Consider the following 18,789-nt stretch of genomic DNA (forward strand, 5'->3'; position numbering starts at 1 on the left):
AATTCGACTATGTAAGATTGGTTTTTATAACATATGTTTAATAACATCGAAATGAGACGAAACATAAACATCAACTGGCTTTATATAATGCTTCAATTTTGTACATGAGAAATATAGACATAGACATAATTTTTCAACTATACTATATCTAGTTTTTGCATCATTTAAGACTCTACTAAGGTAGTAAATGGCTCTTTCGAAGTCATTTTCATCCTCTTGAGCCAACATGCTCCCTAAAGTCATATCAGGTACAGATACAAGGACATGATGTGACTTTGTCCATACCATGAACTTGAAGAATGGTTGATTATCCTTACTTTCTACAATGGTCTGTTGTATAACACTTAGATGAATTTAAGCACTACCGTTGGCGGTGCTCTAATGGACAAACTGTATGACGAAGCTTATGAACTCATAGAGAACATGGCTCAAAATCATTTCCAATGGGGAGGTGAACATGTTGTTGTAGAAAAACCAAATCTGAAAGGCGGAATATACAAAGTTAATGGCATAGACCGCTTCAATGCTAAAGTGGATGCGCTTACTCAAAAGATTGAAAGCTTAGCCATAACACCAGCAGCTATCGTAGTTGTTATAACACCAAACTGTGAATTATGTGGAACCCTTGGGCACACTAATGTTGATTGTCAGTTATTGGCTGGTGTTCCCACTGACCAAATAAACTATGCTCAAGGAAACCCATATTCAAACACTTACAATCCTGGTTGGAGAAACCATCTGAACTTTTCCTATAAAAGTAACAATGCTTTGTTTCCACCAAACCCAACACCTATTATTCCACCTGGCTATCAGAAAGGAGCCCATGTTGCTCCACGAGCACTTGGAAAGTAAAATTTTGAGATCATGATGAAAAACTTTATGAATGCCCAAGCTCAACAAAACAAAGAATTTATAAATCAAAATGCTCACACGAATGAACTGATGAAACAATTGTAAAATAAGTTTGATGTTATGGCTACCCATAACAAAATGTTAGAAACCCAGATCTCCCAAGTAGCCTAACAATAAGCCATAATAGCAGCCTCATCTAGAGCATTTCCTGGTCAACCACAACCAAACCCAAAAGGTCATGCTAACGCTATCACACTTCAAAGTGAAACAGAATTAGATGAACTAACTGACCCAAGAATCCAAAATCCGGCCATGTATCAAAATTGTGGTAAGGGAGCCAAAAAGGTAAATGAACCAACCAATGATGGAAAAGAAGATGAAAGTGGAGAAACAAAAGATAAAGAACCATCTTATGTGCCTCTGCCACCATACAAACCACTTATCCCTTATCCCCAAAGACTTGTTAAGTCCAAAAATAAAGGGCAATTCAAGAAATTCGTAGAACTTCTGAAGCAACTTAATATCACTATACCATTCATAGAAGCCATTATGCAAATGCCTTCATATGCTAAAATTCTTAAAGAAATCTTATCCAACAAGAAAAAGCTTGAGGATAACAAAATTGTTATGCTTACTGCCGAGTGTATCGCTATTATTCAAAACAATATGCCTCCTAAACTGAAAGATCCGGGTAGTTTTTCCATACCATGTGTAATCAGAAAGTTTATCATAGACAAAGCTCTATGCGATTTAAGAGCCATTGTTGGTTTAATGCCCTTATCCACATGCGAAAAACTCAATCTAGGAAAATTAAGACCAACAAAGATGTCTCTACAACTAGCTGACCGTTATGTCAAATTTCCAATAGGTATGCTAGAGAATGTTCCCGTTCGTATATGACAATTCTATATCCCATCGACTTTGTAATAATGGATATAAAAAAGGACTCCCACATCCCTATTATTTTAGGAAGGCCCTTTTAGCCACAGTCGAAGCCATTATAGATGTGAAGAAAGGAAGGCTAACATTCGAAGTTGGAGAAGAAAAAGTTGAATTTCTCTTAGCTAAATTCCTACAAGCAGCAACTTTAGATGCTTCATGTTGTTTATTAGACGTCATCGACGAATGTGTGGAAGAAATGGAGAAGGAACCATATAAGTATACTAAAGTACTGAAGATTCCAACACCTCTTATATCCGAAGACGATAATTGGCGTGAGCCATACGTAGATGACAGTCTGAGAGAATGTTTAGCACTAACACCAAATCCAATGCCATGCCCAGAGAAACCTTCAATAGAACTAAAAACACTACCCAAAGATCTAAGGTATGAATTCCTAGATACCGAGCTTGAAAGACCAATTATAGTCAACGCTGACTTAGGACAGATAGAAAGCGAAAAGTTACTCCATGTCTTAAGAAAATATCCAACAACTTTATGATATAACATCTCCGACTTAAAAAGAATAAATCCCTCTATATGTATGCATCGCATTATGCAAGATGAGGACTGTAAAACCTCTAGAGAGCATCAGAGAAGAGTAAATCCCATCTTGAGTGATATAGTAAAAAAGGAGGTACAAAATCTCACTACGCCAAAAACTGGAATAGACAGCGCACCTTAGAGGGCGCTTTATTACAAAAGCGCTCTCTAAAGTGAAGCGAAAAAATAAGGAGCAATAGACAGCGCACTTTAGAGGGCGCTTTTGTAATAAAGCGCCCTCTAAGGTGAAGCGAAAAAATAAGGACGAGATAGAAGGACAACAATACATGGCGCTTTTTAGAAAGCGCCCTCTAAGGTTACCCTTAGAGGGCGCTTTTAATAAAGCGCTGTTATAAGTCCATGTGCATTTCCAGCTTATAAAGCGCTTCTGGAAAGCCTTAGAGAGCGCTTCCATAAACGCCCTCTTAGGCCCCCTTTATAGGGTGCTTTTTTTCCACAAGCGCCCTCTAAGGTCCCCTTTAGTAAACATTAAAATTATAACATACTGCGCGTTTTGTTATTTCACTCTCTGTTATTTTCGTTCTTTTTCACGTTAGGGTTCTAAGGCGTTCTCCTTCCACCTCTGTTAGATCTACGACGTTTCCTCCTTCTACCAATCAAAGGTACGTTTGTTTCGTTTTAGCTTTGCCCTATTTCTTGCACTATTGCTTTGTTTTAGCTTTGCCCCATTTCAGTTTTATGTTACTGTTGTCTATGCTACGTTTGTTTCGACCTGTAAAGTTTCAATATTCATAGTCATTTAAATAGTTTGGGTTTATTAGGCAATTGACGGTTGGTTTTTAGTGACCATGATAGCGCATGCAATGGGACTACATTACCCAGTAGTTAGGGTTATACGACCTATGAACATTTGATTTTGTGTCAACACCAGTATCATTAGAAACCTAGGTCCGAATGTGTTTGAATTCTTCATTAACAGCCAACCAGTACATAGCGTAGCTAGTAACTTAAGAAGTTTAGGTATGGATGTTATTTGATAGAGTAAATGGAGACATGAATGCCCTGCACAGAGTATCTTCTGAAATTGGTTTCTCTTCTGAAATTGTTTTTTGTTTATTCTAATTAGTAATGGATAATACATGGATGTCTTCCAATCGATTGTCGAGAGAGTACGAGAATGGGGTATCAGAATTCGTTAAGTTTGCCGTTGCGCACGCCGAAGACCCCAGTAGAATGATATGTCCTTGCTTGGGTTGTTGTTATGGGAAACGGGTTGACGCAGTTCAGTTGACATCGCATCTAATGAGGCATGGAATTGATCGAAGTTATACATGTTGGAATTTGCATGGTGAGAAAAGTAACGAGAATGTTGAACCGGGGGATAGTACGACCTATGCCTCAAACTATAGTGGCGCAGATACATACGATTGTGATCGAGTTGAAGAGATTGCAGAAGCACTTGAAGGAGATCTTAAGGATTGTCCCGAAATGTTTGAGAGGTTGGTAAGTGATGCAGAGAAACCTTTGTATGATGGTTGCACTAAATTCACAAGATTGTCTGCGGTATTAAAGTTGTACAACTTAAAGGCGGGCAATGGATGGTCGGATAAAAGTTTCACAGAGTTATTAGCCCTTTTGAAAGATATGCTTCCTGAGGATAATGTTCTTCCGAATCGAACATATGAGACCAAAAAGATGTTGTGCTCTATTGGCATGAGCTATGATAAGATACATGCATGTCCAAACGATTGCATTTTGTTTCGAAATGAGTATGCATCGTTAAATGAGTGTCCTAAATGCGGTGTCTCGCGATATAAGAACAAGTTGTCTCCAGCAAAAGTCTTGTGGTATTTTCCTGTTATTCCGAGATTTAGACGCATGTTTCGTAGTGAAACCGATTCAAGACACTTGACCTGGCATGCAGATGAAAGAATTATAGATGGAAAGTATCGACATCCGGCAGATTCACCATAGTGGTTGAAAATTGATAATGATTATCCTGATTTTATTAGAGGAGAAGAAAATCCTCTTTGAGTGGATCTCCTCAGATTTGTGGATGTTGTTAATGAGCAGTCCGATCATGTTTTCCAACAAGTTCATTTCTTGCAACGCTCTTTTGGACCGAAGTGATAACTAGTGTTGATCGATTGTACTAGAGTTTCCCTGTTTTTTAGTTTAGTATTTTTAATTGTCATTGGTATTTTCCCTTTGTTGTTAATTTTTAGTTTGTGTTTACTTAACCGTCGATATATCGACGTGAACATGTGTTACTACTATCTTTAATTAATGTAATTTCCATTCCTATCAATTATCTTATTTAATCGCTTATTATTTTAGTTCTTATAAATTTTATGCTTCTCAATTATAGATATTAGTTTTAATTATATCCATCAACTGTTTTATAGCCTTAGGAGCATTTTCCTGCAGGAATTTTAAGAAAAAGTTGAAATTTGCGCATTTTAGGTTAATGGCGTCCGTCATTATGCTAATGGCGTTCGCCACTAGCTTCGAATTTAAAACCCAACAATTTAGGCAAATGGTGTTCGCCATATGCCTAATGGCGACCGCCATATCAGGAAAATATATCACTTTCCTTTCTTTTCTTTTCCCTCATGCGCGTTTTTCCAAAACCCTTCATTTAAATCTCCTAAACTTCCTACTCTAAAAATCAATAACTCCAACCCTTCAACTCCCAACCACTCCACTTCTTCCAAATCATTATAAAATCCATAAACACCCATTTTCTAACTTCACAATACTTTCCTGTCACTCTTCTCTTCTCACAACACCAATAACATTTTCTTTTAATCCCTCTTTCCCTTTGTTCAACATGCCTCATGGAGTAGTAAGACCAAGAAGAGAGATTAACTATATGGGAATTGCGTTCGCCGAGGGAATCGATGGAGAGAATCAAAGGAGCAGATACCATAAACTTTTCAAGAGCGACATCTTAGAAACACAGTACCCTGATGATGTTGCCCTTCGTGCTTTGGTTTTATTTGACAGTGTCCATTAGATGGTTAATAACCTAGGTATGTCTCACTTTTTCACTTTAACTAGTCCTACCTATACTCAACTTACCTACGAGTTTTTAAGTTCTTTTCGATACACCACCCCTATAGGAGGATCCCGTACCACTGGCACTGCACACTTTAGGATATTCAATAGAAGTTACGCTATAAGTCAATACCAAATGACCGATTTATTTTTGTTCCGTCATGGAGATGAGTTTGCATGCCAACACCCTTTAGAGAGTGAATGGAAATTCAGCACTCTTGACTTTTGGCAGCAAGTAACGGGAAAAACCACCACCGACTAGGAAGGCCTTAAATCTACCGCTACTTAAAACCCGGCCATTCGGTATTTGCACCATATTTTGGCCAACACTATATTCAGTCGAGAGAATACCAAAAATGTAAATTCTAGAGATGTTTTCCTTATTTATTGTGCCTTATCTGAAACAAAAGTTAACCCAACACCATTCTTATTAGCACACTTCCACTCCACCAATGTTAGGACAGAAGGGCCTATTTGCGTTAGAGGGATGATTACATCTATAGCCCTGGCTTTGAGCTTAGGCACGGAGTTGGCTACGCTTGAGCCGTTAGAGACTCCTTTTGCCGACCTTGACTATTTTCGTAGCATGCGCCTTATCAAGAATAAACATGACGACAAATATTTTCTGATGATTAATAACCGAGAGGTTAGGGGAGTTACTTTATCTTGCGCCGCATGCATCGACGTGCGAATGAGCGCTAATTGAACTTTTGATATTACCACCCCTGAGCCTGATCATATGGAGCAAGATGCTTCCCAGACTGGCACCCATGCACACACCACACATGCTTTTCCTGACTCTTTTGCAGGTACCTCATCCGGATATCATCCCCGCAAGGAGTATGACTACACCGCCATGAGTACATCTCTTGATGACATCCTAAGTGAGCTTAGACATCGAAATGATCTCAATGCAAACCGTGATATCCTACTTAGGAATATTCAGAGGCAGCAGGAGGAGATGAGAGTCACCATTGATCAGATTGGAAAGGCTTAGCTTGACTTTGTCGAGAGGAGCGAGATCAACGTGGGTGACCTCACCGAGCAGATGAACGGAGTGCTCATGGAAATGTCAGGTATGAGGGAGTATATGCACCATGTGCCTCATCCTACATTCGGTAGAGGGGGTATTGCACGACACAGAGATTGTGGCCGACATCATTGAGCCCCCTACTAGGTTTTACTACTCTTTTCTCCGCCTTGTACTGAAACATTGGGGATAATGTTTGGTTCAAGTATGGTGGAGGAGCTTTACCGCTTTACTTTTCTATTATTTACTGTTTATTTTTCATTTTCATTATTTTTCCTAGTTAGTTCTTTTTAGATTTTGGTCAATTCATACATGTGTTGTTGAGTCCTATTGCATGATATATTTATTTTGTTTGAAACTTCCCTTTGATTTGACCCCCAATGATAAAAAAAAATGTTTTTAAAATTTTGGTATCAGATATGAGATGTCGAAGGTAATGTCACGACACTAATATCTGAGTAATACAAACAGGATAAAGATAAAGAATGGTAATGCAAGAGACACAAGCAATTGTTAACCCAGTTCGGTGCAACTCACCTACGTCTGGGGGCTACCAAGCCAGGAAGGAAATACACTAAATAGAATCAGTTCAAAGACTCTCAGTACACTTCAACAAGTTACAGTCTTTCTCACCTAATCTCTACCCGTGCAATTTCTACCCAAGCACTCTTAGATATGAGAACCCACTCACTCCCCCTCAATCACACCTATGATTTTAAACAACAATTCCTTGTGAAAAGAAGACACTTTTCAATAACACACACTTGATCTTACTTAGCAGTTTCAATCAAGTAGACACACACTTGATCTTGCTTAACAGCTTTAATCAAGTAGGCACACACTTGATCTTGCTTAACAGCTTTGATCAAGTGGACACACACTCTTGCTTACAAGCTTAGAGTGACAAATTACAACCCACAAATCAGACCAATTCAATCATTTATGGATGAATTGAATGGCTTACAAGTCTCACGACTAAACAAGACACAAACCCTTATATTCTCTTAATATTTCGCTCAGTATTGGTTGTGTATCAAATCAGGTTTTCCAAGGCCCCTTTTATATAAGCTTTCAGCTTGGCTTGGACATCTTGAAAACCCTAAAACTATTTTCCAATTAAATCTTCTCATAACAGCTGGTTAGATCTCTTTGGAAAATAAGTAAATCAGGTTGTAATTAATGATTGAATGCGCCTGCAAATCAGATCTTCAATCATACATAGATTGCCATTAAATGCGCAATCACATAACACATAACATTCACCCTGAATATTCTGTGTACAGGATGTCATGACATCGGGTCTGACATCCTGGAACAATCCTGCATAATTCCATTTATGATTTCCAGCAGGTACATAATATCAGATGTCATGACATCGTGTATGACATCCTGAAACAATCCTGCATAATTATGTTTTTAAACTCCAGCAGGTACACAGATATCTTATGTTAAGACATCACATATAACATCTTGTGAACACTCGTTGTTTTACCAAAATTGCTGCCAACACTTAGAACCAACAAACTCCCCCTTTGGCAAATTTTGGCTAAAACATATATCTGTCCTTTTTGTTCACAAGAAAAACCATCAGCAGTTAAACAATAGTTTAAACAGCAGCAGAAGCAAACACAGAATTACTAGTTATAGAAGCAACTAGTAAGACACACAAATGCACAAGGGTACTTCTTATCCCCCTAAATCAGCGCAACACAAACATCTCATTTAATAATAACAGCACCTGTAACCACAACACCTGTAACAGCCAGAATCACCCTCTGACATCTGCTTCAACATCACCTGTGCACCACATAACATCACCCGTGCACCACATCAGACATCTCCTCTAACATCTGTAAACAGAACAGCATTCTGTCTTACATCTGTCGCAACCTGAAAAGGAAAATGCGAAAAAACAACCGGCGAGAAAAGAGATGACAGAAGAGTCGCCACCGTGCGTTATTTATCCCAAAGGAGAGAAAGGAAACGCTCGAAGTAAACCTGGAAAAAGGAAAGGAAAAGACAAGGTCTCGCAACCAAATCTTGGGTTCGGGAGCCGATTATGCGAAGGGAAGGTATTAGCACCCCTACGCATCCGTAGTACTCTACGGGATCCACTTTTGTTGTTCTTGTCTAAAGGGTGTGGGTTTATCTAATGTATTATTTACCAAAAGAGGGGTTAAAAGAAAATGACTCGCACGGATGTTGCATCCACTGCATACGTATCTCATCTGAATATGAGAATCAAAGTCTTCGTAGCTCGGCTGACCTATGGGCTAAAGAGGAGTGTGCTCGCTAAGACATCGCGTCTTATGCCTATGTATCTCATCTGGAATGAGAATCAGAGCAAGCCGTAGTTCGGCTAACTACGGGTTAAGGGTTTGGATGGACGACGTTACTACGCAATCTACCGGATGCTCGACCTTTGGAGACTCACTCGCCTGTAGTAGAAGGAGTTAACGTGTTCTTAGGAGAAGAAAAATCAATGAGTTTGTTTCTGTTATAGGAATGCTCATGCAAAAGGAAGTCCTAGACGAAGGAACAGTGCTACCTTAATTGACATGCAAACGAGAGACTATACGAAGCCTAGCGGTCCTATGGGTGAGACGGTCACACCATACAAAACAAACATGCATAAAATAAACACGCCAACAAGGGGGCTCAAACATACGTGGGTAGGGCTTTAGTCAAGAGGGGTCATATCAACCTCGACAAACAAGCCATGGAAAGGTAATCAAATGGGCTCTTAACCACTGACATTGAACGTCAGGGTGAGCATATCAAAAGGGTAATGAGGATAAGACCTCATAGCTCTTAACCCTGGACAGGGTGAGCTCATGACATAAAGTGGGGATTCAGGAAGGTGGACCCCTCTCCACTGACTGACCGGACAAAAGATCTTGGGCTTTTGTTCTGAAGCATCGACACGTAGTGTGATCTTAAAGAACGACGCACTGAATAACGGGGGATTGACTACTAATCCCTTTTATCCGTCAATTGCCTCTTTATGGAGGTCTTTAGCACTGGCGCCTCTTCTCGGAGGTCTTTGGGCACAAAAGTAAACAAACAAAAGAAAATAATGCCTCCTATTGAGGTCTTCCAGCTAAGAAAGCGGTAAAATGCGGGGAAGATAAAGGGATCAAGAGATCTACCACACAGATAAAAATCCGAAGTAATAACAACTACAAAGACAAGAAACCCAGAGATCTCTCAAGCTAGCACCACCAAAGAAAGCAAGTTAGTACAGGTAATCGGAATAAATCTCCAAATGGTATCCCCCAAATAAAGTGGAATGCCAGGGAAGCTATCCCTTCAAAAGTCATGTGAGCCCTCACAAAAACTCAACAAACAAGTTAGAGAAACAAGATAGGGCGCAATCAAGAGTTTCACCAAACATAAGAAACATGATAACAAAGCGTCAGGTAAACAATGCACGGAGGTAAGAGAAAGCATGTCATAACAATCACCAAACAGAGCAAAAAAATAACTTCTGTCACGCTCGCTACTCCTTCGCCTAGCGAAGGCTTAGCGAATCCTCGCTACAGGCTCGCCTAGCGATGGTGCTAGCGAACGCCTGCGGATTTTGGATTTTCCATGGTAACATCACGATTTCAGGGACTCCAAACCCTATGGTATCCTTCCAGAAATTAAGTGATCAAACATTCAAGGCATTGTTTTACACATTCATGTACGTCTAAAACCACATGTGAAACTTCACGATAATACCTCATACATTCAGAGTATTCAAATTAAAAGCATAAAGTAATGGGAATAAGGTAAACCTGACTGGAGAGATCGAATGAAATTGAATTGCACCGTTGGGGCTCGTAGAACAATCTTAGGGTTTATATGAGAGGGAATTGTTTTTTTTGCAAATGAGTTCCCTTCAGTCTCTAGAGGTTGCTCTGAATTCTGTCAGCTCTTCTCTCCTTCTCTCTCTCAGTCTTTTGTTTCACTGAAACTTTAGAATTTATAACCTGATTTTCGTGGTTTTGTGGGCTTAAATGAGAGAGGTCCAAGTCCAGGATTTTCTGTTATATTTTGAAAACGCGTGAGCTTCGCCTAGCGAGCATGACAGTTCAGCTTCGCTTAGCGAACCATGCTGCTCGCCTAGCGAGTATGACAGCTCAGGCTCTGCTTTTTGCTCCTTCGAGATTAGCGTTTTGAATGGTGAATAGACCCCATTTGAACATGTTGGAAGTAACTCACGTCATTCCTTGCGTTGACCGATCACCCAGATAGAACCCACAAAGTGTCTTGGATGATATTCAAGCTTCTTGGAGTTAATTCTGATTGACATGATGAAATGCAATATGAAATGTTAAACGACCTAAAAAATGAATGCATGAATAGGGGGTAAATTTTGGGGTATTACAACATCAAACACATCTCCTTCAAAAATAGTTGTTCATCTGTTCAACTACACCAACACATACATCTCCACACAGCTCCACACAATCACTTCTCCCCCTTTTTAGTCAAAATTGACCAAAGGTGACCAATTAGACAAAATAAATGTCTATCAGCCTAGCAGAGAATGTCACAACAGATGTCATAACATATAAAATATTAAAACATAATTGTTAGGAGATACAAACCATAATTATACACAGTTGTGATAGCTGAGATAATTAGAAATCCATTGAACTCATCAAGAGCCCAAATATTACAACAAGGCATCAGTAAGGACTGCCACAAATACACACATTTCAACAGAAAAAAACAAATTCTTCAGCATCCAAAGTAGTCAAAACAGCAGGGGGACCAGTCTTCATATCAGCACACAGAACAGCCAAACCAACTCAGTCTTCATCACCACACACAGTCTTCATTTTAGGGGGAACCATTACCACTCAGTTTGAGGAAGAGGCATCATCTTCACCTTTAGAATCAGAGCTGCCACTAGATTGAGCATTGGACCTCTCACTTGAGGTATTGGCATCTGAATCCTTGGTCTCACCAGCCTTCTCCATCTCTTCCTTCTCTAAGCTATTAATAAGAACCTCCAAAGCCTCTTTCCTTGCCTTGTCAACCCTAATACCATTATCCAGCTCCTTACAAGTTTCCTTTAATTGATCAATCAAGCTACCTTTAGAGGCAAGCTCCTCCCTTGCAGATGTCATGACAACATCATTGACATGGCTTCCTTCAAACAACTTGTAGCGAATGGATAGTGGAGGCTTTCTTCTGCTAGGAATGTCACTTGTGTTGAGAATGCCTGGTTGCTGGCTCAAGATCATCCCACGGATGATAGATGGAAAGACAATGGGCAGCTTCACTGTATTAGTGGAAGCATGTCTGACAATTTGATCAAACATAAACCTTCCAAAGTCAAAGTTTATCCTGGTTCCAATAGCATAAATGATTCTTCCAAGACCAATAGAGATGGTTCAGATATGATTAGTAGGCACCCAGTTGGCTGAACCAATCTTATGTAAGATGGCATATTTGACAGTTAGCTTGCCAGCTGATAGGTGATTCCTACTACGCCACTCCTTAACTTGGCCAGCAGTAATAGTCCTACACACTTCATTGTCTGTAGCCTCTAAATCCACACCTTCTTTAGTTCCCCTCCCTAGGAACTTGTTGATTATGGTTGGGGAGAATCTCACACATCTACCTCTTACAAAAACCTTGTAGAATTCTTTGATATTTTTTTCAGAAATTTCCTCTAGGATATTCACAACAAACTCTTTCACTAACCCCTCAAAACATTGGGGCAAAGCAACAACAGTTTTTATAAGTCCAACAGTCTTAACCAATTCCATGACTTCCTTCACCTCTACAACCTCCTTTCCCAGCTCCCTTTCAACAACAACCCTCCTTTGAATGACAAACTTCCACTTGGCAGCCCCATCTTCTAGAAGGAAAGAGATGTTATCTAAGTGCACAGCTGCAACTTTGTCTAGAGACTTCTTGACAGTCTTTCTTTTAGCAGGAGAGATGTTTGGGACATCGTCTTCGACATTATCATCAGAGTCAAAACTCTCTCTGACTTTCCTCTTCCTAACCTCAACTTTACTTCATGATTTGGAGGGTCCTACACCAGCAGTCTTCTTCCTAGTTCTGGATGTCATTATTTCAGCCACAGTCTTCCCTTTTCTGGTCTTCAATTTCCTAATAGCACTTGGTTTTACATGATGAACCAAGGTGTCATCCTCTTCCTCTGAACTCTCTTCCTCCAGATTAATAACATTCTCAACAGGCTCATGAGAACTATCTATTGGTTTCTCACTAGGCAAGGTTTTACCTAGAGAGCATAATCCCTCAGCAGCCCCTTTTTTCTCTGATCTAGATGAGTCATCATCTTTCTCAGCTTGGGGTTCCACCTCAGGTGAGGGGTCCCTTCTAGACAGAGGGGTAGAAACACCCTTGACTGTATGCCCTTCATTTAGAATCCTAGTTACTAGGTTCCAAATGGCATGATCTGTAAAGTGCATGTCATCTTTATGAGGAGATTTATCAAGAATGTTACCTTGATTTCTTCCAGCTGTGGAAGAAGGACCAGGAACGTCGCCAGGAATAGCAGAGAGAGGGATAACCTCCAGAATGTCTTCATCTAGAAACTCCATAGAGGGATTCCTTCCTTTGTGAGTGGGTTTTGATCCTGATGATGAGGGATGTTGTGGCATTTTGTTGGACTTTTAAAAAAAAACTCTTTGCCCTAGCAGAGGATTTCTGAGAAGTTGGAAGAAGATGGAAATGTTAGTGTTGAGGTAGCGTGTGGAAATGGTATAGATACTAGTTCCAATACTAGCTAATGATTTATCATTAATGTGGCTCTTTCTTTTAAGTGGGCAGACAATATTTTTATTACCTTTTCCACTCCACTTTAATTGCTATAACTTCACAAGAATCCAAATCCCCAATTTCCCTCTTAAACATTCAAACTGATCCAAAACCCTTGCAAATTTGTCAGTTAATTACATCTCACGCTTTAGTGCTATGATTTTGTCTTCCATAAATTTTCTACTGAAGTGATGACAAAAATCACTGTGCTTTGTCCAGCTGTGCTTAATAGGACTTTTGGACATAGTTGTAGCACTCAGGTTGTCATAGTACAATGTCATGACATCGTGTGTGACATTGTATTCAGTCAACATTAGTTTCAACCAACCCTGTTGAGAACAGCTACTACCAGCTGTTATATATTCAGCACATACACCATTTTTATCTTTCAAATATGTAGGAGCAGGTGTCCTTTCACTCTTCATCCCAATCTTCTTAACATTGTTCTTGGCACTTTTGCTTTGAGATAGACACATAGACCCTTCTATCTGCTTGACTTGTAGCCCAAGTCCAACAAAGTTCTTTCCAACTTCAGACTGCATATGACTAACAACATGTTCAACCATTTGATCCAACCTCCTATCTATTTGAGTCATCATGAGTTTTTCTCCTTTGGAAGTGATGTTAAGTCAGAGTTTCTGGTGTGACATCCTTGTCTGACATTTCCCACAGACTTATCTTTCATCAATTTTGAGAGTTCCTCTAGCTGATATACTCATCTTCATCCCTTTTTCTTTGACAAAGGTACACTTTGAGGAATAACCAATTTGAGAGCTCCACATGTAACAGTTGTCTTTGGTCCTGACTTCTTTCATGATCATTTCACTTTCTTTGTTAGTAATCAGACATTCGGTTTTAGTGAAGCTAACATCTAGACCTTGGTCACATAGTTGACTGATGCTTATTAGATTTGCAGTCAAGCCCTTAACCAGTAGGACCTTGTCAAGTTCAGGAACTCCAAGGCACTCAAGCTTACCTATCTCTTTGATTTCATCATTTGCTCCATCACCAAAGGTTACATAGCTTATGGCATGAGGATGACGGCCAGTTAGCAGGTCTTTGTTTCCAGCCATGTGTCTGGAGCACCCACTGTCAAAGTACCAATCTTCTTTGGCTGAAACTCTGAAGGGAGTGTGAGCTACTAAACTTGTAACATTAGTCTTAGGAACCCATTGCTTCTTGTTGACAGGCCTGTGATGTTTGGGTCTTGGTTGGTAGTGAGTCTGATGATGAACAGGGCTAGGATAACCATACAGCTTATAGCAGAAGGGCTTCAGGTGGCCAAATTTCCCACAGTAATGGCATCTCCATATTTAGTGTTTCCCTTTCTGCTGTCTTCTCTTCTGATGTTGTGACATATGATGTGACATCACAAGTTTGCTTTTACTATGGCTGCACTTAGGTTTGACTTTAGGTTTGCAACCAGTGTAACTGCACTCAGGCTTAGATTCATTATACCCAATGCCAGATTTTCTCCTGTTATTTGTCCAGTTTGGAGAATTTTGTCTAAGGAGTCAGATCCATTGTTTAACATTCTTACATACTTGGTCATCTCTTCTAGTTTTGAATTCAAGAACATAACTTCAATTTTTAACTTGGAGATGGTTTCCACATGGTCTGCCTTCTAATTCTCTAGTTGTACTATCTTCTGGATTTCAACTTGTTGACTTTCATCTAGCTTGGCATTCAGAACCACTACTTCTGTTTTTAATTTGGAGATGGTTTCCAAGTGTTCTAACTTCTCATTCTCAAGTTGAGTTATTACCTTCTTTTGGCTTTCAACCTGTTTACACACCTTTCCACTTTTGTGACACAACTTTTTGTAGGTAGTGGCCAACTCTTCAAAGGTTACTTCATCATCACTTGAGTCTTCATCAGAACCCCATCTTCCAGTCAAGGCAGTTACCAGATTTGCAGATTCTTCTGTTTCACTTTCATCAGAACAAGTGGCAGCAAGACTCATCTTCTGCTTCTTGAGGTAGGTTCCATATTCAGTTCTAATGTGTCCATACCCATCACATTCATAGCACTGTACTTCTTTTCCTTCTTTGGGCTTATCATCTGACCTTGCTCTTCTTCCAGCATTGTTGGATTTACTGATGTCAGATGAGATGTTCTTAACATTAGCCTTAGATCTTACATCCATCTTTTTCAACAGTCTATTGAACTGTCTTCCCAGCATTGCTACATCATTGGCCAAATCTTCATCAACATCCTGACTATTTTCCTCCTTTGTGTTTGACATGAAGGCCATGCTTTTGGTTTTCTTTTCAGAACCATCATTCATTCCCATCTCAAATGTTTGGAGGGAACCAATTAGCTCATCAACTCTCGGGTTGGAGATGTCTTGAGACTCTTCTATGGTTGTCACCTTCATAGAAAATCTCTTAGGGAGTGACCTGAGTATTTTTCTTACCAATTTTTCATATGACATCTTCTCTCCCAGGGCTCCTGAGGCATTGGCAATTTCAAGAATACTCATATGAAATTCATGAATATTTTCATCTTCTTTCATCCTTAAATTTTCAAACTTGGAGGTGAGCAGCTGTAGTCTAGACATTTTAACTCTAGATGTGCCTTCATGAGTGGTTTTGAGAATGTCTCAAGCATCTTTAGTCACCTCACAGTCGTTTACCAACCTGAAGATATTCTTGTCTACTCCATTGAATATGGAATTTAATGCTTTAGAATTTCCAAGGGCTAGATCCTCCTCCTCCTTGGACCATTGTTCTTCAGGCTTCTTGTCAGTTGTGGCCCCTCCTTCCTTAGTAATTACTGGTTGTACCCAGCCTGTTAACACAACCTTCCAAGCCTTATTATCCAGAGATTTTAAGAAAGCTACCATTCGAGGTTTCCAATAGTCATAGTTAGATCCATCCAAAATCGGTGGCCTGTGAACAGATCCTCCATCTCTCTCCATTGTACCAGAAAGTATTGTCCCTAGTTCTCACCCAGAACCAGAGCAGGATGCCTGCTCTGATACCAATTGAAATTCTGGTATCAGATATGAGATGTCGAAGGTAATGTCACGACACTAATATCTGAGTAACACAAACAGGATAAAGATAAAGAATGGTAATGCAAGAGACACAAGCAATTGTTAACCCAGTTCGATGCAACTCACCTACGTCTGGGGTCTACCAAGCTAGGAAAGAAATCCACTAAATAGAATCAGTTCAAAGACTCTCAATACACTTCAACAAGTTACAGTCTTTCTCACCTAATCTCTACCCGTGCAATTTCTACCTAAGCACTCTTAGATATGAGAACCCACTCACTCCCCCTCAATCACACCTGTGATTTTAAACAACAATTCCTTGTGAAAAGAAGACACTTTTCAATAACACACACTTGATCTTACTTAGCAGTTTCAATCAAGTAGACACACACTTGATCTTGCTTAACAACTTTGATCAAGTGGACACACACTCTTGCTTACAAGCTTAGAGTGGCAAATTACAACCCATAAATCAGACCAATTCAATCATCTATGGATGAATTGAATGGCTTACAAGTCTCACGACTAAACAGGACACAAACCCTTATATTCTTTCAATATTTCGCTCAGTATTGGTTGTGTATCAAATCAGGTTTTCCAAGTCCCTTTTTATAGAAGCTTTCAGTTGGGCTTGGACATCTTGAAAACCCTAAAACTATTTTCCAATTAAATCTTCTCATAACTGCTGGGTAGATCTCTTTGAAAAATAAGTAAATCAGGTTATAATTAATGATTGAATGCACCTGCAAATCAGATCTTCAATCATACATAGATTGCCATTAAATGTGCAATCACATAACACATAACATTCACCCTGAATGTTCTGTGTATAAGATGTCATGACATCGGGTCTGACATCCCGGAACAATCCTGCATAATTCCATTTATAATATCCAGCAGGTACATAATATCAGATGTCATGACATCGTGTATGAGATCTGTCGCAACGCGAAAAACAACCGGCGGGAAAAGATAAAACAAACAGAGCCACCACCGTGCGTTATTTATCCCAAAGGAGGGAAAGGAAACGCTCAAAGTAAACCTAGAAAGGAATGGTCTTACGACCGGAGATTACAAGGTACAGGAGTCGGTTACGCAAGGGGAAGGAATTAGCACCCCTCACGTCCATCGTACTCGACGGGATCCACACTCAAGAGAATAGGATAAGGTTGCTAAATTACTACTTAAAAGAACGCACACACACTGGAATAAACAGGCGAGGGAAAACGGAGGAAGGGGACTCGGCAGGATATCGCATCCTGGGGCCTACGTAGTTTGTCAGAAACAAACATCAGAGTTGACGTAGTTCGAGGAAATGGGGAACAGGCTAGCTAGGATATTGTATCCTATGCCTACGTATCTCATCTAGAATGAGAATCAAAGCTGTCGTAGTTCGGGTAACGCACGCCGAAACAAAACACAACACAGAGACGCTGAGACGTCAAAAGAAACTCAACAAGGAAATGGAATGCCAATAGCTGGGCTTATATCCGACTCCACAAAACAAACAAGGAAATGGAATGCCAATGGCTGGGCTTACATCCAACTCCACACAAGCAACAATCGCTAACTAGCGAACACCAAAGGTAGAAAGCAAATTGACAAACTAAAAGGGAGTCTGGAACTCGAGCCTAGAAGTTGTCAAGCAAAACACACGCAAAAAGAAAAAGGGTGCCCGGAGAGATCTCGCACGATCTCCTGCCTACGTACCTCATCTGGTATGAGGATCAGGGCGACGTAGTTCCCCTAAACAGGGGAGAAATTCTCCTAACCAGAGACCAAGGGAATAACGAACTAAAAGGGAGACTGACTCGAGCCTAATAGTCGTCATGCAAATTATAACCCTAGGTTGAGGTCTCTAACAAGAGTTTGACTCACACAGGAAGTGAGTCAACTCAAGTCTATTTCTACATACGTTCAACTTCCTGGGAAGTTGACCATACGACTCCTACAGAAAAGGAGATGAGAAGTGGAAAGCAGATAAACATATCAAAAGCAATCACACGTTATATACAAACAAGTGGCTCATACAAGGCGGGGCTTTAGTCAAGGGGTCATATCAACCTCGACAAACAAGCCAACACTGGAAGGGGTGTCTGAGGGGCTCTTAACCACTGACATTGACCGTCAGGGTGAGCAGATGAAAGGTAATGAGGATAAGACCTCATAGCTCTTAACCCGGGCCTGGGTGAGATCAAGACAAAGAAGGTGTGGGGGTCCAGAATGAGGGACCCTATTCCACCTGACTGACTCTATACAAGATTTTGGGTGTTTATTCAAAAGCCTCAGCACGTAGTGCGAGCATGATGAAAGACTCAACTGAATAGCAGGGGATTGATTGCAAATCCCTTCTATCTGCCAATTGCCCCTTCACTTAGGAGGTCTTAACATGTAACAATGCCTCAACAAGGAGGTCTTTAGCACAAAATTAAACAAACACAGTCATTGCCTCTTAAGGAGGACTTCAGCCAAACGCCTGCCAAAAGAAACGACAGGGCTTCCAGATTACATGGAGTTAGAGAGGTTACCTAAGTGGTATGCCAACCACAAGCAAAGCAAAGCTCAAATAATGAGCTTAAAGCAGCTAAGGTACCTATATGAAAAGCTAAACAATCAGTATTCT

The 18,789-nt window shown here is 40.1% G+C and overlaps 2 protein-coding genes across 2 annotated transcripts; both read left to right on the top strand.

Moving 5' to 3' along the window:
- The first annotated feature begins 348 nt into the window (after positions 1-348).
- LOC127079234 (uncharacterized) lies at positions 349-852 on the top strand. Its single transcript, XM_051019643.1, has one exon. It carries the CDS (start codon positions 349-351, stop codon positions 850-852), a length of 504 nt encoding a protein of 167 aa, XP_050875600.1.
- Positions 853-1,164: 312 nt separating this feature from the next.
- LOC127079235 (uncharacterized) lies at positions 1,165-2,293 on the top strand. The gene is made up of 2 exons (XM_051019644.1): positions 1,165-1,720; positions 1,797-2,293. Exons 1-2 carry the CDS (start codon positions 1,165-1,167, stop codon positions 2,291-2,293), a joined length of 1,053 nt encoding a protein of 350 aa, XP_050875601.1.
- The last annotated feature ends 16,496 nt before the right edge of the window (positions 2,294-18,789 follow it).

The sequence above is a fragment of the Lathyrus oleraceus genome, chromosome 5, assembly GCF_024323335.1.
Source record: "Lathyrus oleraceus cultivar Zhongwan6 chromosome 5, CAAS_Psat_ZW6_1.0, whole genome shotgun sequence".
NCBI classification, from domain to species: Eukaryota; Viridiplantae; Streptophyta; class Magnoliopsida; order Fabales; family Fabaceae; genus Lathyrus; species Lathyrus oleraceus.